Consider the following 20936-nt stretch of genomic DNA (forward strand, 5'->3'; position numbering starts at 1 on the left):
AAATCCACAAATTCGGGGAATTAAGTCTACAATAAATCAAACCACCCCAACAGTGTATAGTCGGAACACTTAATGAACAAGAAAATAAAGAAGATTAATTCCAAGATTTAGTAGGAAGAAAATTATAAATACACATAAGTCAAGGGTCTCTCTGAAAACAAACAGTGGATATTTAAAGAGCATAAAGTCAGAATGGTATTCATAAGCCATAACATAAAACGATCGCAGACAGTACAAACCAAACCACTTAAAAACAAATCTTGGCCAATACCACCACAGACGGCAGCTAATTAGTGGCCGAAACGTAGGAAAACAAAAACAAGTTTGAGATTAGTATCTAGTAACCATGGCAACGAGATCTTTCTCATAATTTAATAAATGTTTCATTGCAATATCACACTATTCACAATTGTAAATCCAATTTAAAAAGATCTGAGGAAGATTTTAGGCACTATTGTTTTAGACCATTCAGAAAACTAACTTTAGATTTGATGTATTCATCAGTTGGTAAAAGTGTTTCGCTTCTCGCTGAGATAGAGTTGTTAGAAGGTTAGTGAGAGAGGCTTAGTCTTCGACGTAGCACCTTATAAAATGTATACTCTGATTTCTTTATCACGTGTCATTGATAACAATTTCAACAGTAATATATTTACCCAAGCTGTCTTTATAATATACTCCTCTTCTGTGCCTACCTTTTATACGTCATGCAACGCAAATAAAATTTCAACAACAATATTTCTATATTCATTTGTGAAGAAAATTCTTCATTTTTGATGATGATTTGATCGTATGTTGCTTAGATCTTGTGAATTATAATACATAAGATAAATTAAAAAGTACCTGCATAAGGATCATAAGGGATCATTACATATCAGAGTGATAGAGTCATAGTTGCATTCCAGATTATTACAAATGAACATGCTATTTTTATATATCTGGACAAGCTTTAGAAAATTTATCTGTGAATCTGATAATCTTTTAATAGAGTTTTGGTATTTATGGATTGTTATGCCTACTTTGGTTCAGCACATTATGTGCTCATAAAATTCATTCTTCAGTCATGTCAAATTACAGCAAAAATTGCACTTGAAAAGATGTTAACATTCAATGTATTTATAGCTTATTAACAAGAAAATTGAAACATTTGATGTTTAAATATCTTAAGAATTAGATGTGATAACTGGCGAAACATGTGGATATGATATATTAGTTATCTTGTTTGATTTTGAATACTAAGAGCTACTTTAGATATCATACCCAGATATTTTTCTATTTACGCTTTGTGGTTTTCGATACAATCAAAGACTTCAGAGATTGTATCTAGATTTTTTTGGTTACTCATTGTGATCTTAGATACAACCGAAGGCTTCGGACATCATATCCAGATGTTTCCATGGTTATCCATTATTATTTTGGATACAATCACAGGTTTCAGACGCCCTATGAAGTAGTTCCATGACAGACAACAGAGAGTACTATTATATTTATATAGCTTATCCAACATAGTACGATATCAAAGAAATTTGTTCGATTTTTATCTATAGATCGACTATAAGAAAACAAGTAATCTTTCGTTGACAAGTAATTAGCACTCATTTCGTTAAGCCTTTCATATTGAAATAGTCGGAGATACATTATGGCAGGATAACTAAAGTCTCTGATTTTAACCAAAATAACAATGTTTTATATATTAAAACATCTAGGTACGATGTCTGAAGCTTTTGATTGTATACAAAATCACAATGAGTAACCATAGAAACATGTAGTTATGATGTAGATGGATCTTCACCAAATTTGGTATGGAGGTTCACTGGATGCATAGGGAGATACATACAAATGTACATTTTTCCACTTTGGGTTTTGCTAGTTTTTATTGTCTATTTTTTGTGTTTTTTTTACAATTTCATATAAGGAATGTAACTTTTCATGTTGTAAGATAACCTTTCAATAATCATAAATTTACATAAATTCCGTCCACAGGAGCTAGTAATAATAATAATATAAATGATAGCTTACGTAATGAGGTGCTACATTTTAAATTACAAATTTATGTTGTTTATTTGCAAAATATTTAGATAAAACTAACTCTGTTAGATTATAAACTTACCTGCAATAGTAAGTGCAACTAGCGGTTTCCAATTTTTGATGTCATGTTTATCAATATCGTTAGATAGAGTCTTTCCATCATTTAAACTAGATGCTGCAATACCAGTTAACACCTTTCCCAAGGAAATAGCCTGATCCTCGATGTTCTCGATACTCACTACACCTTGTTCACGTGGGTGTCTGGCTCTTTGGGTAGGTGCTCCTAGAGCTTGTTTTCTATAATTATATTATGAAAGTGGACTTAGAATGAAAGAAATAAGTAGCGTTTTAGTAAAACGATGAAGCAGATTCAAATATTCAAAAGTTTATAATCTACAAGTGCTAAGGTTTTGATTTGAGTTATTCGTGGCTGCACCACTCCTAATCTGTCAGAGTCTGTTACAAGTTTTGTATTCGAAGTGTATTTCACAATACGTTTCAAACGTTTTATCTAGACCGGTTGAGCATTATACAACTTATGATGAATGTTAAACAAATATCTCTTTTCTAATCATTGCATGGATTGTTTTCTTGCCGTGTGAAGTACAAGCTGTAACGAAAGACATTTTAAGTTCCATTTACAAGTATGTGTTTATAACAGAAATAGCAATCAAAACTCAATTTCATTTATACAGATGTCATAGGTATAAATTATATAAGCTGTTACTTGTATAAAAATAGATAGATAGACAAAAATGAAAACTTTGTCTTACAGAGGTATGAGTACGTTATATTAAAATTATTTTAAATATATGCAAATCAGCACCTCATATAACAATTACAGCTAATATAAAGTTGCAGTGGAAGGGCATGTTTCGGAACTACACTTTGACATTATTTGACGTTTTATAGGTAGTGTTATGCCACCGAAAATTGGTCGCTTTTGGGAAGGGTATGTGATAGCTTTCCGACGTAAAATATTCGTACATTTACTTCATAAAGATGCGTTCAGAAGTGTCAGATATAAAAGACTGTTTAGTGTAGGTATTATTAATTCATTTATTTTGTGAGTGAATATTTCATGATTTTTTAGTTTTTTTTCATAACAAAAGAGTTAAAAGCAATTATTTTAAAGGCGATAGCTTTGACAAGTTTGGTTATAGTTTATAGTTCATTGATGTCAAGGCTGTCGTCGCGTGCAATCTATTGATGTCGAGGACATAGAGATTTATAGAAGGCCTAAGTGATAGACGTATAAATACCAGCAGACGAAAAAAAAGAGTGGAAGAGAGTAAATTAAAGTCACAGGAAATAGAAATTCGGTCAGAAGAAAGTCAAACGCAAACTTAATCGTCGTGGGAGTGAAAGGCTTAACGGTTGATATGTTAGAGTGAGATTAACAATTTTGTAAGAAATAAGAAGAATAGGTTCCCTCTTCAAAGGGTGTTCTAAAGTAATTGAACCAGCCTGAGCGGTCTTTGAGAAAAGGCAGACGACTTTTGAAGTATAAGATACAACTGCATTAACTCAACGACAACATAAGTGAACTATACACGGATAGTCTGGCGATAGAAATAGTGAAAAATAGTTCGGCTTGTCAATTGAATTCTAAAGCAATTGAATAGGCTTAAGTGGACTTTTGACAACAAGAAGAAAACTATATAGTGTTTAAGAAATAATCATGACCTCTATAGTGTAAGGAATTTTTTTACACACGTTTGACTTGTTCCGAATGTATATACATATTGTTTTGAAAACAAGTGGAGTGCGTGTTGTTCGATTTTTTTTAGATTTATCGCCAACAAGTCACAGACACCTACTGTAGAAGAATCCTTAGCCCAACACACCCATATATTTACTTAATATATACTACTAAAAAAAGTAAATTTCCTGTCAAGATCTGGGATTTAGAATTTCCAAGACGGGGATATCTCTTGTATTTAATGACATTGAAAAACAAAGAATTATAGATCCAGCCAGAGTATCAGGATCATCCAGAGATAGACATGCAACAAAATGTATCCCAGCCGTTGTAAGCAAAATGTGGTTCGTCTTGTAACAGGTGAGAATACACAAACACAAAGATTAGTGTCAGCTGTTTACTTGGAGTTCTATACAAAGCTAGTAATAATCTTTCTGAAACTCAAATCTTCTTTTGTAGATGATGACCCAAAACTTTTTCGTAAAAATCAGAAAGACTATTATATTGGAAAATTGGATACGTCCTATGACTCCTCCCCTGTTTATTATTCGAACTAATTGTATCGTGTGTGGAAACAAATGTTAAAGTTAAAGGAGTTTCCTTAACTTTCTCATGTTTCGCTTTTTTATACATTGATAATGTAGTTGACCAAATACATTCATGGAAAGAAAATTTTACTTTCAGGAATAGTGTTTAGTTCTTTAGATTGAGACAATGTCACGTGTTGGAGAAAATCGATAGACAAATGTTAAATACGAAAAAAAAGAAAAAAAAGAAAGACGCCAACTTACGATAGCGGCACTCGGTAAGTAACATCCAATTGATCAAGTCCTGGTCTGAGTGTGCTGTTGACCGTATATGATAACATGTAATACAGAGAACATTTTTCATTTTCGGTAAGATGTTCTTCTGGAAACCTTTCACTTTTTATGGATTCTCCTTTAAAGAAGGCATTCATAATTTTCGTTTTGGGTATATCAAATTCGTTTTGCTTCAATGTCATTCCAGACTGTTCTAGTCCATCGATTGAAAACCTAGAAAATCACAGAAAAATGATGAAATTAGTAAATTAATAGATATAATACGATACTTATGTTTTAACTGTTACAAAATCCATCCACAAAAAACACATATTATGATAAATCTACTACAAAACAATAATACTAACAAGCTGAACTGAAAAATCACAAATTTTGAGTGGTATGCTTAGGTAATTTATAGTAATAAGGATAAAACAGTTACAGAAGTATAAGTTCTATACAAGATAAATTGGTACGAAACTTCGCTTACTGCGAGTGTATGAGTCGTACTATTAATGCTTGTTAAAGTACTGTTTTGTTGTTAAATGCACAGCTACACAATGGGCTATCTGTGCTGAGCCCACCACGAGTATCGAAATCCAGTTTTAGCGGTAGAAGCTCTCAGACTTACCGCTAAGCCACAGTGGTGAGGCACTCGTTAAAATATAAGTTTAAAAACACACCAAATAAGACTACTTAGGATACCTGACATGACTTCCTCTGATCTTAAATCTAATAAAAAATGTTTTTTTTTTAAAATGTCTGAGTTCATATGTATTATTACTAACAAACATATACTCTACTTGCATTGCGGGGGGAGGGGGCGAAGTCACGTGGCACATGTATATAGATAATATTTATTTGTCTGAAGACAGGTCAGTAATTTTTCAAATAGGTAACAAATGCTTTGAGTTCCCGAAAGTAGCAGTTACAACTCATTGTTGCTTCTTGGATCAAATTCTTTACCAGCCGCAATAGTACTAGTACTATTCACCAAAGTATTCTATACAACATTTCTATATCAGAAATACATGAAACAAGATATTATTAAAAATACCTAAAGGATTTGTTTGTTTGAAGCTTAGCACAAAGCTAGATAATTGGCTATCTGCGTTCTGCCCACCACGTCGATTGAAACCTGTCCGCAGACATACCGCTGTGCCACTGGAGGGGCACCTAAAAGAAAACCAAACTGACTCACGTTGGCACGTGACGAGAGATTTGTTTATCGACAGTTGTAGCCCCCCACCAAAGATTTAAAGTCATGAATAAGAAGTTCATAATTACACTACGATATTTCTTACTGTGATGGTGGTGGTTGATACAGGAATGAGACAGAAGCTGATTTGTAGAGACGAATAAAACAAATATGTTACTTTAAAAATCAGCTAATTTTAAATTGTTTCAACTCTTAGAATCTTGCAGTTTTTCTCGCACTCGATCAAGCAATAATCTATGTAAAAACCTAACAAACAGTCTAATTTTTCCCATGATCATATTTTTAATCTAAAATGTCACCATTAATGTCAACATTGCCACTTCTTCACTGTTCTACTGACAAATAATACAAATATGAAGAAATAATTAGAATAAGAAAAAAATAGACCACAGAAATTAAAATTATTTTATGAGAATAAAGACTGATTCTGGATGATATTTGGTTTAAACTTTTTGATTTTAGTGTTTCTTTTATGTTGAGTTTGAATCTGCGCTTTACCTGTCCTGTCCATGAATTCGGATTGCTCGCCTGAACTTCAGCGCACAATGAAACAAATCAAGTCTTTTTAAATAAATCTCACAGTGTTTGAACAACGTTCTCATGATGGCAATTCCAATATTGCATAAGTAACAATGAGGACATAGTGTTGCCAAACGATACAGAAACACTTTGACGAGAGAATTTTATCCATAGGTTAAAATCAGGTCTTAATTAAATATAGATACACAAACGATTTTCAACTTTGTTTAATATCTTGAAATTGTTAGTTGTCAACTTAGTTATGGAAGAAAGAGAGGAACCAAAATCATAGCACATCAGTTTGCTAAACAGAAAATGTTTAAAATCCCTTTTTTTAATTTCTTCGAAATTAATTAAAAACTAACTTCTTTGTTAAGGAACTTGTTACGAAGCTATTGCAAAGCTGACAGTTTCATTCAAAATGTGTTCCTTTCTTAATGATTTTAACCATCTTTTTGTTTTCTAAATACGTACTATCAGGTAATGATATCTTCATCTAGCTACCTACCTAACATCTTAACAAAAACTAAAATAATTTTTCTTCAACCAAAGAAATAAATTTTGTAATTTTTCAAAGCTTGCGAAGTATAAAATTCAATATGTTGGCACATATTCAGTTATTATGTACGGTTTACCTAAAGCTCCCCATCCAAATTAGCCAATTAAATTGATAGTTTGTAATATGTAACACTAAGTCATTGTTTCATAATCAACTTAACGAAAAATACATATTTCGTTATTTTAACAGATTTTATTTTAATTGATAATAGTTGGTGTTAGCGTCACTACATTTTTGTATTTGTATTTTTTTTATATATTATGGACAAGTGATATAAGCAGCTTGTTTTAATCACTACTAAGGAAACAAATCTATTACTTATAAAATGTGATTATATTTCTTACACTAATATAGGCATACATATACAGATAAACCTACAGTGTCAGTTTTAGGGGGGAGCAAAAAGGGCAACTACCTAAGGCCCCACGCCATGGTGCCTCCCTAACAAGGCAAAACAATATCATAAATACCATTTTTATATAGTTTGTGTTTTATTTTATTTCAGTTTCTTGAAAAAAAAATCCAATTTACTTTGATGCACTTAGCTTATTAAACATCCAGCTTTTGAATTATTTAAAATATGCTTCCTACAAATATAGTTAATAATTTGACTTATCAATATTCTAAAAACGTTCATTATATTTCGTCCAAGAAACATTCTAACGTGCGACGATGTTCATTTAATGTCCTTTGATATGCGTTTTGTTTTTCAAGGTAAGGTAATTAATAAAAAGTGTGGCAATCTTTATTCTCACTTTAGGCTAAAAATATATTTTTTTGCTGAAAATCTTTTATGATGTTTATCTATTATTGATATTCTTAGGATAAACTGAACACTGTTGAACCGTATAGAGAAGTGTTGGAGTAAATATGCCTTTCGTTATACATTGGACCGCACCATCCAGGCGCAGTGATATCGGTTTACTGCCAGTGGAAATTAATAATTCACATTAAAGATGAAATATATTCTGCGAGTCAAGCATCTTACACCAACTGTCGCTCTCAATACTGTAAGACGAAACTTTGAAGTAGTGGGATTTATTAAGACAAAAATACATTTTTTCCCGAAGTTCATAGCTAATTTCCTAGTAAGTGTAGGTCAGAATAAAAAAAATGTAGGAGCTGGTAGTATTAAATATAGGTCAATAAAATACTTTAAAATCTTATAAGATTTGATGTATTTAAGAACACTTGTTTATATTCTGAATTATGTTTGATTAATTTCTTCAGCTTGTTATAAATCTATAAGAAATGTTTCTAGACATATTCATAAGACACCTTTTTACTTATCACAATGAATTACCATTTATTAAGAACGTATTATTATTATTATTATTAATTAGCTTTAAAAAGATGCATTAAAAATTTATACTATCGTGCCTTTTTCATTGTAGTTTAGATGTTTGAAAAAAAACAGCGGATAGCGATCGCAACTTGTCAAGTAGGATAAGGCTTGAAAATCGTTTCTAAGATCTATTTCTTGTCTATAATCATTACAAGAAAGTAATTTGTTTCTAAAAGCTACCGTTTCCTTTACAATCTTACCTTTTCAGTAACATTTTAGCAGTGTCTACAGCTGTCCAATCAGTGTTGTTAAGTTCTAGTTTTTCCACAATTGAAATGAAATTCTCCATGCTATTAGCCAGTGGGATTTCCTGTCCGCTGGGATGTAATACATTTTCCCGAGTAGTGTTGTAACAACTTTTCTGAACAAATGTTTTAAAATCTTCAATGTCAAGAGTAATTTGGCATCTCGTGAAAGCAAACAGCCCTAAAATCAGACGTGAATAAAAATAACATTTCAAATAAATCTAAAGTCATGTTTATAAAATACATTGCGTTTCTAAGGGCTCTAATGACACTGTTCATTAAACTTTTATCGTGATTAGAAGCATATAAAATTTAGATTATAAAAAAAGTTTAGTTTATGAAATTAGTCATCTTGATTAAGTGCATAGAGCAATTAATTACCCCTCATTTTTATAAAAACTGATTCTTAAATACAGCAGCTGTGGACATCTGTATTATTAGTAAAACGCCTTTGTCTAATATTTTGTCTTTGATCTTTAGTTGCTGGAAAATGAGGTATAAAACAAAGGAAGTTGAAAGTTTTTAGAGTCATTCAAATGCTGCACAGTGCAGTTATTTATAAGTAATAATACACTTGATCAGTAATTCACCTACGTTAAAAATAAAACCTGAACTACGATGTAAAATTTTGTTGTTATGCACAAGGCTACACAATAGACCACCTGTGTTCACCAAGAGTATCGAAATCCTGTTTTTTTTGTTTTTTGCGGTATGAGCCCGAATACTTACCATTGAGCCACTAGGGTGCATGATGTAAAAAAAAAGGCTCTTGAGATTAAAATTTGTTTTCATATTCATTAAACTTTCAGAAAATTCTAATAGTATATTAGCAATTTGAATGATCAAGCGTATTAACCTTTGTTTGTTATTGTGATTTAAAATAATTAGTTGTATGTCGTTATAAAACTTGTTGATAAAAAAATCGAAGTAAGCTATTTGGCACATTTATTAGGTTAAGTAGAATTTTACTTAAAATTCGAGCTAGAAATAACAGTATTTTTTAAAACTTGAATTATATTCAGAAGATTTTAAAAGACAAATTTTTGGTATAGAGTATTCTAATAAACTGATAATTCCTAGTTGAGGTATCTAGTTGAAAAATATTATAACACAATCCATGTTAATTAAAATAACATATGACAAAATCCTATACAACATGCAGTACATATATTATATACGCGTATGATTTTTTTTTCCTTCTTATATTAATTTCTTCTACCGGTTTTGTGATGTCAAAGGTCACGCTTCAGGAAATAGTTTTGTTGAGAATCTATAACGAAAAACACACAACTATCGGTTTTCAACTAAACATCAATAATCTAAATTAAATACATATACTTTCCATATGTATAAACATATAATAAACTTCATGTATAAATTAAGTACATTACAAATGTTCAAAAATAAATTAAATCAATCAATATACTTGCCTCTTTAAATTAAAATATTATTCTAATTATACTCGCAATCTGTGGGTCGCGGGTTCGAATTCCAGTCACACCAAACATGCTCACCCTTTCAGCCATGGGGGCATCATAATGTGACGATCACTTCCACTATTCCTTTGTAAAAGAGTAGCCCAAGAGTTGGCGGTGGGTGGTGATGACTAGGTGACTTTCCTCTAGTCTTACACTGCTGAATTAGGGACGGCTAGCACAGATAGCCCTCGTGTAGCTTTGCGCGAAATCCATAACAACTAAACACAACCAATTACTTCTGCTCTCTTACTACTATCTATTTAAAGTGGCACCAAAAAATTTTATAAAATATTTTTCGAAAAAGGCAAACATGAAAATACGGTTCTTTTAGAATTTAAATTTTCTCAAGATACATCCATTAAAATATCACTTGGCAAATAGTGGTTTTTTTCGGGACATCTAACATGGAATTTATGTAAATTTACCCTTAATATTAAATTATCTGTTTCACCAATATATAACTAACCACAATTTACACATTTTAAAAGATATATTACGTTCCTAGAATTGCAATTAAATGAGTTATTAATAATAAAAAAGTCTTTGTTATTATTCTTTATTGTTTTGATAGATTTTATATAACATAAAGCACAGTTCTTTCTGTTACAACAGAAGATACCTTCTTTAGAAAAATCTCTTTTTTTAGGTTTATTCAATAATATATACAAATTTTTAGGTTGCCTTCTTGATAGAATAATTTTATTATTTTTGAATACATGTTTCAGTTTTTTCTACTATTTGTTTTAATTGTGTATTAACAAATGAAATATCAGTATGTATATTTGAACAATGAGTCACAACAAAAGGCTTTATTACCTGTCGGTTCTTCATTGGAAACCAAACGATATAATCTACTTCCAAGATTTGCAGGAATATTTAATTTTATATGTTTGGAATGATTACTAAAACATCTACATATTGATGAGAGTTTGTGGGCTTATTAAAATATCAGTTAGAATTTCCTTTTCTGGTCAAACAATTACCAACACATCTAAAAATGGCAAGCTTTTATTAACTTGAATATCTTGAGTATCTTTCCATATTACAAAATAATCGTCTGAAAATCTTTTCCAATCCTTTTTTACATGAGATACAAAATTACATTCAAATTAATTAGATAGTATATTAGATAATCGTAATTCGAAAAATTCCATAGTGATATAAGCATAAGTTGGAGTGACTTTTGTGCTCATTGCTGTTCCAGATATTTGGTGAAAGATTTGCTTCTCATAAGTAAAAAAACAAACAATTCCTTGAAACTATATCTAAGTTTTTAAAACAAAACTTTGATTAAACCTGGGATGAATTACTTCTTTGTATTTATCTAGAAAACTTTCCACAGCTTTAAGTCCGTAGTCATGTTTAATACTTGGATACAGAGCTACTACGTCTAAATAAACAAAACTGTGATTTTCTTCTATGTTTCTTTCTTGGCAGTTTTTCAACACATTCAAAATAATTCTTAATAAGACTAGGAATATGAGATAAAAAAGGTTTTAACAATATGTCTAAAATGTCACTTAAATGTTCAGAAATTTTTGAATTTCCTCCTACAATCGGTCCTCCTGGAATATTGGGAGGTTTTCCAATATGAATATATTCACTTTTTGTTTCGAACAATAATTCATTAATCTCTTTTAATTTATGGATTTTAGGAAGTAAATAAAAATACCCAACCTCTGAATTACTTAAAATAGAATATATTTCTTTTTTTGTTAATATCATCTTAAATTCATCAACAAAATTATTTAATTTTTCTTTTATGAAAGTTACGGATCTCAATTTATTTAAACCTTTGTATCGTTAAAATGTTCATAAACGATCTGATTATAAAATTGTTTGGTTATTATTACCCATGTTTTATCTTTATCAGTTATCTTAAATATCAAGTTAGAACTTTTAAGTTTCTAGAGCGACTTCCACTCTTTTAATGTTAAATTATCCTTCGCTTGTTTTTCAGTAACAGAATACAATTACATTTTTTGACAAATTAACTGTAATTCCGGGTATATTCTTTGAACAGAATCAAAATCTGATTTACCTTTTACTAACAATTCATCTTTGTTTGAAACTTCATAAAAATATTCTTTAAGTCTTAATTTCGTATTGAATTCATATATATATTCTGCTAGTTGCATTTTATTAGGTTTAGTTGTAAGAGTAAATGTTAATCCTTTTGATAATAATCGTATTTCATTTTCTTGCAAATTAGTTTCTGTTAAATTAACAATTTTCCAAAAATTATGATCCTGTTTACCTAAAAGTTCTTTGGAACTCTATTATATTTTCTAAAATTCATAGGTCTTTTGTATAACCTCTCTCTTCGTTCTCCATGTCTTATATTTTCCACTTTAAATATATAGGTGTAAGAGGGCAGAAGTAATTGGTTGTGTAAAGTCAGTAGGAATTGTGAAACCGTGAAAACAGTAACTAAAACTTACACAAAAGAAAAAGTAAGTAAAATAATGAAATTATATGATAAATATATTGCATTTCTATTATAATAATAAGAAAAAGTATAATCATAATAATATTTTAATTTAAAAAGAAAAGTATTTTGATTAATTTTATTCATTTTTGAACATTTGTAATTTACTTAATTTACACATGGAGTTTATTTTATGTTTGTGTATTTGGGAAGTATATGTATTTAATTTAGATTATATATGTTTAGTTGAAAACCGATATTTGTATGTTTTTGATATAGATTCTCAGTAAAACTATTTTCTGAAGAGTGACCTTTGACATCACAAAACCGGTAGAAGAAATTAATAAAAGAAAGGAAAAAGTCTGATATTCCAGTGTTTTCTTATTTGTATTGATGTTTTGGTTATACATATACACATAAATGTATAGACAGGTATTACTATTTTTTTTTAATTTTGTTAAATAGCACATAAAGTATAAAATTGATAATAGATGGTGCTAGTGTCACTACCATTTTGTATTTGTATTTTTTTTATATATTATGGACAAGTGATATACGCAGCTTGTTTTAATCACTACTAAGGGAACAAATCTATTACTTATAAAATGTGATTATATTTCTTACACTAATATAAACATACATATACAGATAAACCTACAGTGTTGATTATAGGGGGGGGGGAGCACAAAGGGCAACTACCTAAGGCCCTACGCCATGGTGCCTCCCTAACAAGGCTAAATAACATCATATCTGTGTATTATAAAAAAACATCTTCAGTATGAGAATTCATAATGACACTGCTGCTTGCGTACAATCACGGAACAATCGTTCCTATTTAGCTAATTATATGCCCACAATATCAAATGGCGTTGGATTGGTTTTGCGCTTGAGAGAAAGAGCAATAGAGTAAAAGTATAGTTTATGTTCTGTTATTAAAATTGAAGCGTACATCCTTAGCACTTTATTAATGAGAAAGGAGAAAGAGGGCAGTAATGAAATTTTCGTATCTCAAGGGTACCCCTAAACGCCATATTTCACAGGAAAAGGTAAAAATGCTTGGAGGCATATACCAAATCAACCACATTCTTAACATAACAAAATGCAGAAAATGTCAAATTCTTCACCTCTGTTGATCAAAGTGTATTAACGACTGAGATATCAGCTTCGACTTTCGAATCTCTTGATCTTGGTGAAATGTCAACTGAAATCAGGGAAAATGTACAGGCCGAATTAGAAGACGCTGGATTATAAAGTGAGCTCACAGAGGTAGCCCTAATTCAGATATTATCTGATGACCTAGCACTGGCCAGCAAAGCTAAATGACCAGCAAATATGTGAATTTGTCGAAAGAGGTCCTAAACAAGTAATTACATTGAATTTCTACAAAATAATGATAAACATCTCAGACACTTTACGAAGAACTGTTATATTCACCAATATATATATCTAAACAAGTGCCCGGCATGGCCAGGTGGATAAGTCGCTCGACTCACAATCTGAGGGTCGCGGGTTCGAATCCGCATCCCACCAAACATGCTCGCACTTTAAGCCGTGCGGGCGTTATAATGTGACGGCCAATCCCAGTATTCGTTGGTAAAAGAGTAGTCCAAGAGTTTCAATGCTAATTAGGGAAGGCTAGCGCATATAGTCTTCGTGTAGCTTTGCGCGAAATATCAAAACAAACAAACTAACAAGCAATTATTGTCTCAAAGAGCATGAACATTCACTTGCACATGTGTACAGCATGCAGTCATGGGGGAACCTGACAGTATGGAGTAAAGGTCATAAAACTATACACAATGTTAACATGGAACTAATTTCAATGGAAAATAATTACTGGAAATCAGTTTTTACGAGACTCATTTGCGTAGTTTCATTTGGCAGAATGCAATCTGTCTCCTCGTGAAATAACATAAACGCTTTCTGATCTCAGCAAAAGAAATTTTCTCGGTTAAGTTGATCTGTTGAAAATTTTTGAGCCTACAGCCAACGAACACCACAAGCGGAGAAACGGGAAAATGCAAATCATTACCCCAGTAAAGATATTCAGAATGAATCAATTACCCAACTGGAAAAGTGAATTATTCAGATTATTTGTGAAAGAATAATCAAGCAAAGCATTTTGGTTTGATCGTGGACAACACATCAGACATCAGCCACATCCAGCAACTGCATGTTGTTAATTGTGAATTATCAGTTGATGTGTCAATATCGGAACATTTTACTGGATTTCTTGCTGTTGAAGCAAGTACTGACGAGGATCTATGTGAGACTTGTACCATCTACAGATCTTAAAAGTCAAAACTGATGACTGCAGATGATAGAGTTATGACAATGGAAGTAATAAGAATAACAAAAGGTAGAGTGTGCAGCAAAGATACATTAACAAAAAACATTATTAATGTCTTGTGGCAGCCATAGCTTAAAGATGGATGCTGATAAATCATCTGTATTGCCGTGACATTTTTAGGAATGCTTTGGCGTATTCATATTATCTCCAGTTTTTCTATTTAGCGCAGGCCCATATTCAAACAGTTTAACACCAAACAACTGTCAGACGATAGCTGGTAGTGCCATATTGAAAGTGTTAAAATTATTTAGATATTAACTCAGTGAAGTACATGGTTCCCTCGAAGCATTGGTAGATCGCACAACTCAGAAAAAGAACAGTGAGCTGCTCAGCGGTATGGAATCTTGCCCGGAAGGCCTTTTCAGAACACCCTCTAGCGTGTCTTGTAGTGTGGCACGATATTTTATTTCAAATCAATTTTGCAAGCAAACTGCTCTAGGACATCAGTATAGCATAAGACCCTTAAATATTAAATTAACGTGGTGCTTAAATTTCTGCAATATTATAGAGCAAACCAGTTTGCACGAAAAATCACAGACCAAATAGAAATCGAGAGAACATTTCCAGAACAGAGAAGCCGAAGGAAGAAAATAATGCTTGACTACGAATGTCCAGATGATGTCTCCAAAACTCCAAAGGATAGGTTTAAGCAAGTTGCTTACCTTTCAATAGTTGATGCAGCTGCAACTAGCCTGAATGATGAATTTTCTCAGCTGGAACTTTTTTTATACAGTTTGTTTGGCCTTCCTTTTAGCCGCGACATAGCGGCTCATTGAATGGCTCCGAGTTTTTGAAGTGCAAACGTTTAGCTCATAGCTCCGTCATCTCTTAACCGATTCGAGATATAATTACAGTTTTGGACTCAGGAGGAGGTCAAGCCCTTTCAACTGATGTATTTGATCACGCCCAAGGTATCATAGATTAATTTTCTCTAGCCTGCCTAAAATAATTTCAGTTCGAGGGTGGGCTGGTGGAGATTCTGATGAGTAATAAAACTAAATCGGATTACGCGTGTCCCACGCTTGGTATTCCAGGCGCACAAAAATATAGCTAATAAAAAAAAAAAGTCTCATAGATTAATTTTCTCTAATCCTGACTAAAAGAGGTTCAAGTGCCGTGACTATTGAGGATCACCTCTTGTTTTCTACCAAAGGAAGAGACAAGGGCATAAATACGAATACATTAAGTGATAGGTGCAAACACTTGGCTCTAAAAATGGGTGACATAAGTTATAAAGTCTTGAGTCTCGAGATTCGCTCAGCTGTAAATGTTTTACCAGCTGCTGTGTCCAGTTAGCCTCTGGAGATGCTCAGTTACACCTTAGTCTTGAATTACACACCCTTTTACTGTACCTATACTTGTGACATCAGGAGAGAGAAGTTTTCAACGTTTGAGACTAGGGAAGAGCCACATGCGTACAACCATGCCACAAGATTATCTGAATGATTTAGCTGCAACTGAACGTGATATTTGCTGCAAGTTGGACTTCTATACAATAAATGAGGATTTCGTTTCCGCATAAGCACGAAAGGTCTACTTCTAAACCACTTATATATGTTTACTTTTACCTTAGCTGAATTGGCATCCATGCCTTGGAGAAGATTAATATCATTCAGCAATTTTTGTTGTAACTTATTAATTAACTTGCGTAATAATGTGCTACAAGCATTAGCATATGTTGGGAAAGTGTAAAATTATATACTCAAGCATAGGTGATATTTATCTTCTATAGTTTTGACTAACTTAATTAATATTTTAGCTGTAATTTGGCTACTGATTTTACATGTTATTACCATGTGTACAAATCTTGTATAAATGAAAATCATGCTAAGTTTCCATAACAACAATAATTGATTGGTTGATTATCTGTAGCAATGTGAAGTGAACATTGTAAACGAAAACGAATACTGGTTTGTACAGGTTTTATATTGTTTTATTCGTATGGTGTAAACAAGTTAGCAGCGAAATTAATCGGATGCGCAATAGAGGAAGCTCAGGCTTTAGCCTCTGCCCTTGTCCCCAAAAGGCTAACCGGTCCTGAAACTATATAACAAATACCTGTGTTTGTGTAGCAAGAAAAAAATCAAATAAAGATAATACTAAATACTGGGATGCCAGAAACATAGAAACTTACCTGAAACAAACAGCAAAGAAAACAACTTCATCTTTTTTTGTCGCTGGAACAATCTGTTAATTAATGAAAAACAAATATACTTTCAATTACTTGAAAAGGTGTAAAAATTTCGACATAAAGTACAAAACAAAAACACCGGTATAACACTTTCATGATGTTTTTGAATTACAATAAGGTTAATTTGGTTGCTGTTCAAGTACGATTCACAATATAAATGTGAAGAATTCATGTTTGTTATAATAAAAAAAGAGCACACAGTTGAATTAGAAAGGTTTGAGTAATTATTTAAATGATTATACATCAAAATAGTAACTTCCCGACATGCTTTGTTTATACCCCTTTTTATATGGTACTAAAATTACCAACTAAATTATCTGAGCTACAACAGTTGAAACTTTAGTGATTTTTTTATTAAATGTTTCTATAAATATTTTAAACACAAAGGCGTCTTCTAACTGGGGCGAGTCTGTTGCTATTGCATGGTATAAAATTGAGTGTCGTAAATCCACACCTAAATTGATCCATGATATCTTCGTGTGCAATAATACGATAAATGGGTTTTGGTTTAATCATAAAATACATAAATAGATAATCTTTAACGGTTGCTCTTGATCCAAATTTTGGCGGGTAATGTTGATTTAAAATGAACCATATATGTACCTATAATATTTCATAAATTGCTGCTGTTCTTTTAGTATGATGTTTTTTTTTATAATTATGAATAAATATCAAAATGCTTTGTAGGTTCCTGAGTAGACCAGAGAGGAACTACTTTGTAACACAAAGGGAACTCCTTGCTATAGTAAAGAGTGGTTAGATATACACCTTGTGCTGACTAACATAAATTTACGTCCAACACAATCTATTGAAATGTTTTGAAGAGTTACTTCATGCAATAAGTAGCTGTTACAGACATAAAACGTAAATATAAATATTAATATGACATAGAAATTTATTGCTACGTTACTGAGGAAAATGACACATTAAATGTTGTAAGTCTCATAACTGTTTAGGGGCTGCTCTGAATGTTCTCAATGAAAATACATTGGTTTAAGCAGGTATGTACACTAATGCTATTGCATCTGTCAGCGTGTTTAGCTTTCTATGTTTACCACAGCTAGTGAATGATCTTTGATATATTAATCTTAAACGTACAAATTGGGACATTTATCCTAGGCATTGGCGTTGTTTTCAGCGAACACGGAGTTTGATTTGTTTTTAATTTTTGCAACATAATTGCTTCTATTTCGGAATAAGAAGGTAAAAAGTAATAATTGAGTTTACGAATTGTATTTATTCTGTTTGAAATATCTTAATACAACAAAGAGTTTCGAAAATTGCAAATAAAATTTCCGATATTATGGCTTTCAAATGAATTTTTTTTTTTGGATTGAGAGATGACCCGCGGACTTCCTAGGAAATAGATATTGATAATTTATATCAAAATGTTCTACACATAAAAATGTTTTCGTTTAAATTTTCATTTTACCTTCAGCGAAATAGAGCTAGCTCTTGTTTTAGAGGTTTTGGATTTAATTTTCAAGGTACATCGTATTGTGAACGTTTTTATTTGATACACAGTAGGAATAATTATACGATTTTAGTTGGATTCACACTTTAAAAATATATCTAATATATATATATATATCCAGGGGGAAGCTATACAATTAAGTTTGTTCTCAAGCGCAAAGCTAAACAATGTGCTACCTGTGCCCTGCTTACCGCAGATTTCGAGAAACCAACTTTTTTAGTTATAAGCCCTCAAACTTACCACTGAGCTACCAGGGGGAGGCATACGACTAGGTTTCATGGCTCTGAAAAAACAATTAATATTTCGCATAATTTTTATTTGTCTCAAAATTATTAACATTTAAAAACAGTAGTTTGTTTGTTTATTTTGGATAACTGTGCAAAGCTACAGAAGAGCCATCTGCAATAGCCAACCTTGATTTTGAAACGACTGACTACACTAACTACCATCTCTTGGGCTGTTCTAATCGTATAGTTGGATTTGACTGCCAATCTTATAACGCGTTTCACGGTTCCAAAGCGCAATTTTGAGGATTTTGAGTCTGGTATCCTAACCAGTGAGCCACGCCTGGCATAATTTAATATGCTGTCTTTATCTATGCCATGACTCTTGAGCTAACCCCATTTAGTTCTATTTACTTGGTTCGAAGCATTCTACAGAATTTTATTGTTAAATAATAAGAACGAAAGACTAAACTTATATATATACTTCGGACAAAATTAACATTTCCAAAGAAGTAGCATTTAGAGAAGACACCAAATTGCATTGGGACAATTTTCTACAAAGAAGAAAGTTAGGACAAAGTACTATAAGTTTAAAAAAACTCAAAGTTTTTTCAGGTTGTGACAATTTTCTACAAAGAGATAAAAGTTAGGAGAAAGCACCATAGTTTAACCAAAAAACTAAAAGTCTGATTATATTTTTATACTAAAATTTTATTGTTGTCTCTAGTTTTTGAAAAGTAAAAAAATATAAAAAAGTTAATACCTAAAATGTACTAGCTTTTAGTCTCTTGGAACTGCACTGAATGAACTTTGAACAAAAGTATATAGTTATCTTGGTAGTACAAACAGTAACTGATAAATTGTATGGCCATACACAATACAAGTAGAGGTTCGATACACAGGTACGCTTGCGTTATACATGTGTTTCTCTATATACTGAAAAATATAACAAAAAAAAACAAAAAAAACCGTTGAAGTGGAAAGTTAGTGGAAGTGATATACGACTGAAGTAAGACTGTTTACCGCTTTGAAAGCTTGCACCAAATAAGATTCAAGCATTAGTTTTACAGCCTCTTGGTTTTCCAATTTGAAATGTTAAGTTGGAATTTTATAGAATTATTTTTGGTACTACATTTAAGTGAAATTTAAATTTAAAGCTAACTCTTTCTCTGTAATATTTTTGTCACAACTTTACGCACACGGAATTAGCGAGCGCGTAACAGTACATATTCCACAGATGTTCTGTATTTGAGGCAGAGAAGCATATTAAGAACATAGTCTTAAAAGAAAATTTTTAATTTTTTTTTAACTTTCTAGATTAATAATCAACTTGTAAATGTTAAAATTCGGGGTTTGAATCCTACGGTGGCCGCAGCACAGATAGACCATTTGAAGCTTTGCGCTTAACAACAAACAGGAATTAACACAGATCTACAAGCAATTTTCCTATTTATAATATTTTTAAACAGTCAGTTGAAAAGAAAATATTACTAGAGTACGTATAACTAGTTAACATCCATTGCGTATAGATCTATCGTCAAACTAACAGAAAACAAAATCAGAATTATTTTAGCTTTAGAAGAATGAACTTGATTCTAGAACTACTTTTAACCACAAACGTAAAATATATGAAAGAACATACTTTCTGGTTTCTGAGTTATCAGGCAGAAGAGGATAGTTGTTCCGCATGAGACCTTGGACAGAGGACTAAAAATGCATATGGCGCCTAAAACCGTTTGTTCAGATATCTGATAAAGTTTTTTTATACAATAGCCAATCAGCGTTTACTAAGATGAAATCATTAAAAACATCATTAGTAAGCAAGGTACTAACCGTTTTTGATAATAACAATGAAGTATTGATACTTAAGTAGTAATTTTGTCGTATGAATTTCAGCTGTATATACAACATACTAATATATTTTTTAAATGTTTGCCCATAATGTGTAATTTGCTTTACGTATTACGTAAGTATACAGTTGTGTACATTTACTGGATAGAGGCCTTTGCAACGCAATATAACTTTTTTTTTGCCCACAATAACAAAATGTTAAATTATGTATTAAGACACTTGGATTTGTATTTTAGTTCTTATAAAACATCTTGGCTAGAGAGTATAGGTGGTACAACAGCAAATAACACTGATTGTTTAATTAAGATGAACAGTTATTGTCAAATTACGTCGTTGTTACTCCTACTTTAAAAATAATGATATATATGAAAACGTGCTGAGAAGCAAGAATTATTTACTTAAGTTGTTATACTTATATTCAAAATGGCGATAATCAATCAAAGATAGTGAGTTTTTGAACAGCTACCAATCAGAATCAGGCACATATAATAGTATTATAATATAAGTTTGCTAGAATATCTGTAAG

The 20936-nt window shown here is 31.6% G+C and overlaps 1 protein-coding gene across 1 annotated transcript in view; it reads right to left on the reverse strand.

The window, feature by feature from the left end:
• The window catches only part of LOC111087101, a 34456-nt gene extending 14152 nt beyond the window's left edge, over positions 1-20304 (reverse strand). Inside the window, exons 1-5 of the mRNA XM_022392537.1 lie at positions 20202-20304; positions 16805-16857; positions 8370-8595; positions 4519-4761; positions 2108-2322 (exon numbers count right to left, since the gene is read on the reverse strand). Coding sequence (XP_022248245.1) covers positions 2108-2322; positions 4519-4761; positions 8370-8595; positions 16805-16857; positions 20202-20248 — 784 coding nt within the window. The 5' untranslated portion in view covers positions 20249-20304. The remainder of the gene's footprint in view (positions 1-2107; positions 2323-4518; positions 4762-8369; positions 8596-16804; positions 16858-20201) is intronic.
• Between the last annotated feature and the right edge of the window lie 632 nt (positions 20305-20936).

This window comes from Limulus polyphemus, unplaced genomic scaffold (genome assembly GCF_000517525.1).
Source record: "Limulus polyphemus unplaced genomic scaffold, Limulus_polyphemus-2.1.2 Scaffold59, whole genome shotgun sequence".
Classification (NCBI taxonomy): domain Eukaryota; kingdom Metazoa; phylum Arthropoda; class Merostomata; order Xiphosura; family Limulidae; genus Limulus; species Limulus polyphemus.